This window comes from Mus caroli, chromosome 6 (assembly GCF_900094665.2).
Source record: "Mus caroli chromosome 6, CAROLI_EIJ_v1.1, whole genome shotgun sequence".
NCBI classification, from domain to species: domain Eukaryota; kingdom Metazoa; phylum Chordata; class Mammalia; order Rodentia; family Muridae; genus Mus; species Mus caroli.
In genome coordinates this window covers 146,640,448-146,642,925 of record NC_034575.1, presented here as the reverse complement: position 1 = coordinate 146,642,925, position 2,478 = coordinate 146,640,448, and the positions used below count along the sequence as shown (strand labels likewise).

General features: G+C 39.0%; 1 protein-coding gene across 4 annotated transcripts in view; it reads left to right on the top strand.

Annotated features, from left to right (window-relative positions):
- The window catches only part of Sinhcaf (SIN3-HDAC complex associated factor), a 30,671-nt gene extending 28,241 nt beyond the window's left edge, over positions 1 to 2,430 (top strand). For all 4 annotated transcript variants that reach the window (XM_021165508.1, XM_021165507.2, XM_029478732.1 and 1 more), the window contains one exon: positions 2,251 to 2,430. In XM_021165508.1, coding sequence (XP_021021167.1) covers positions 2,251 to 2,410 — 160 coding nt within the window. In that variant the 3' untranslated portion in view covers positions 2,411 to 2,430. The remainder of the gene's footprint in view (positions 1 to 2,250) is intronic.
- Positions 2,431 to 2,478: the final 48 nt, after the last annotated feature.

Here is a 2,478-nt window from a genome sequence, read left to right as displayed (position 1 = left end):
AAAAAAAAAAAAGAACTGTAGGGTTTTAAAAAAAAAATTATAAAAAAAAAAAAGAAAAAACAAAAAACAAACAAAAAAACCCAAAAAAGATGTTTTCTGTAGATGTGCTGAGAACTGTAAGATGGAAAACAGTGCAGGATGTATAGACAAAATAATACTACTTTCACAGGAACAACTAAGACACAAAGTCGAATCTTTAGAAACATGCATAAAGCAAGCCAGAAAACAGTATATATGTCTTCAATTGGCCAAGAGATACTAGTTCTGAGCCAGGCATGGTGGCCTTTAAATCCCTGCACTTGCGATGCAGAGGTCACTCTGTTCTACATAGTGAGTCTAGATCAGCCTAAATTACATTTAGCTAAAAAACAAAAACAAAAAAAACCCCACCAAATACACTTTATGAACAAGTGCATAATTGACAAGAGCCAAGCCTGATGTCACATGCCCATAGCCCATTGAGGAAGGAGGATCATGGATTTGAAGCAGCCCTGGGCTGCATACTCTGCTTCAAAACCAAATTATTTTGACTGGAAAGTAACCTCATTACACGACGACACTCAGAGATCTCAGATATTAAAGGAATGGAAAAATAAGTGGTAAATATTGAGGTGAATTTAATGAAATACTTAAAAAAAAATGTATAACTATAAGCTGGGCATGGTGGTGATGCATGCCACACTGGGGAGGCAGAGACAGGCAGTTCTCTGAGGCCTGCCTAATCTTACAGAGCTTTGTCTTGAAGACCGCCCCCCCCCCCCAATATAATTGTAGAAGTTTAAAATGAAGAAGAGCTGATGAGCTTGCTTGGTGGTTAAAAGCATGTTTCAATTGAGAGCAGTTGGTGCTTTTAGAGAGGACCTGAGTTCAGCTCCTAGCACCCTTGTCTGGCAGCTAACAGAACTGCCTATAACTATAGCCCTAGCTAATTTGATATCTTTTGGCCTCAGTGACCACCTTTATACACACAAAGATATATATATTAAAAATAATAAAATAAAGGGCAAGGGCTAGTTAATTTGTCTGAGGTATTAAAGATGCTAGCTAAATAAAATATATACTGAGTAGCTAGAATTCGAAAGAGTAACAAAAGCCAGTGGCTGAATTAGCATAAATTAACCCATATAAAAGATGGCCAAACAGGAAAATAAAGACAAAAAAAGTGGAACAGAGCCGGGCGTGGTGGCGCATGCCTTTAATCCCAGCACTCGGGAGGCAGAGGCAGGCGGATTTCTGAGTTCGAGGCCAGCCTGGTCTACAAAGTGAGTTCCAGGACAGCCAGGGCTATACAGAGAAACCCTGTCTCAAAAAACCAAAAAAAAAAAAAAAAAAAAAAAAAAAAAAAAAAAAAAGTGGAACAGAGAAAGTGAAGTAATATGCTAGAACAGGACTGGGCACATAGGTTTACTATAATATGTGTAAGGACCTAGGTTCAGTCTGTACCTAGCTCTTCCCAAACAGAAATAGAACCCAAATTAATTAGTGATTATAGTTTTAGTAATGATACTCAAAGCTAACTATTGAAAGACCACTTAGTACTCTAGCAAGCAGTAAAGTATATTCTATACAAGATAGCTTAAAAATTAAAGAGGCAGTAAAATTATATTAGCCAGAACAAAGTAATAGAAACCAACCCATATAAATGGAAATGGCAGTATAATACAAGTGGGCTTGAGGTTGATCCTCAGCAGGGGGAAGGGAGAGATAGGATTCCAGGCCTTTGTGCTATGTATGACCAACAAGTCTAACTAAAGTGGTGAGGTGTTGCCTAAAAATAAGGTGCGGAGCAGTGAGGAAGACTGCTATTGTTGATCTCTAGTCTCTGCAGACATGTACATGTGCACACACCACCACTCACACACAACATGTACACAAAATAAAGATGTATGGACAAATGATGACTGCTTTTAGGAAGTAGAGGTGGGATAAGCAAGCTTATTTTTAGAAATAATCTGATGAGTATCCTAGATTGATAAAATACGGAAATCCTAAACATGAGCATAGACATAAAGGAAATAAAAAGGAAAAAAGATGTGGAGAGATTCAGGGAAGAGTGGAATTTGTTAAAAAGATCTAACCAAAAAGTGCTTCAAGAGAAGAGAATCTGCGGGGCTGCAAAGATGGCTTAGGGTAAAGGAGACCCTACTGCCAAGCTTGACTGAGTTGGATCCTACATGAAGAGGAGAGCCAACTTCAGAAAATGCATGTTTGTAATATATTTTCTTTTCCATGTTTTCTTTTTCTTTTTAGACAGAAAATATGTTGTGGGATCATCTATAAGGGCCGTTTTGGGGAAGTCCTCATCGACACTCATCTCTTCAAGCCTTGCTGCAGCAGTAAGAAAGCGGCTGCCGAGAAGCCCGAGGAGCAGGGGCCAGCGCCTCTGCCCATCTCCACTCAGGAGTGGTGACTGAGGTTCATTTAGAAGGGAGCAAAGAGCGTTTTAAACTTTGAAAAGACCACAAAACAAACTGACCC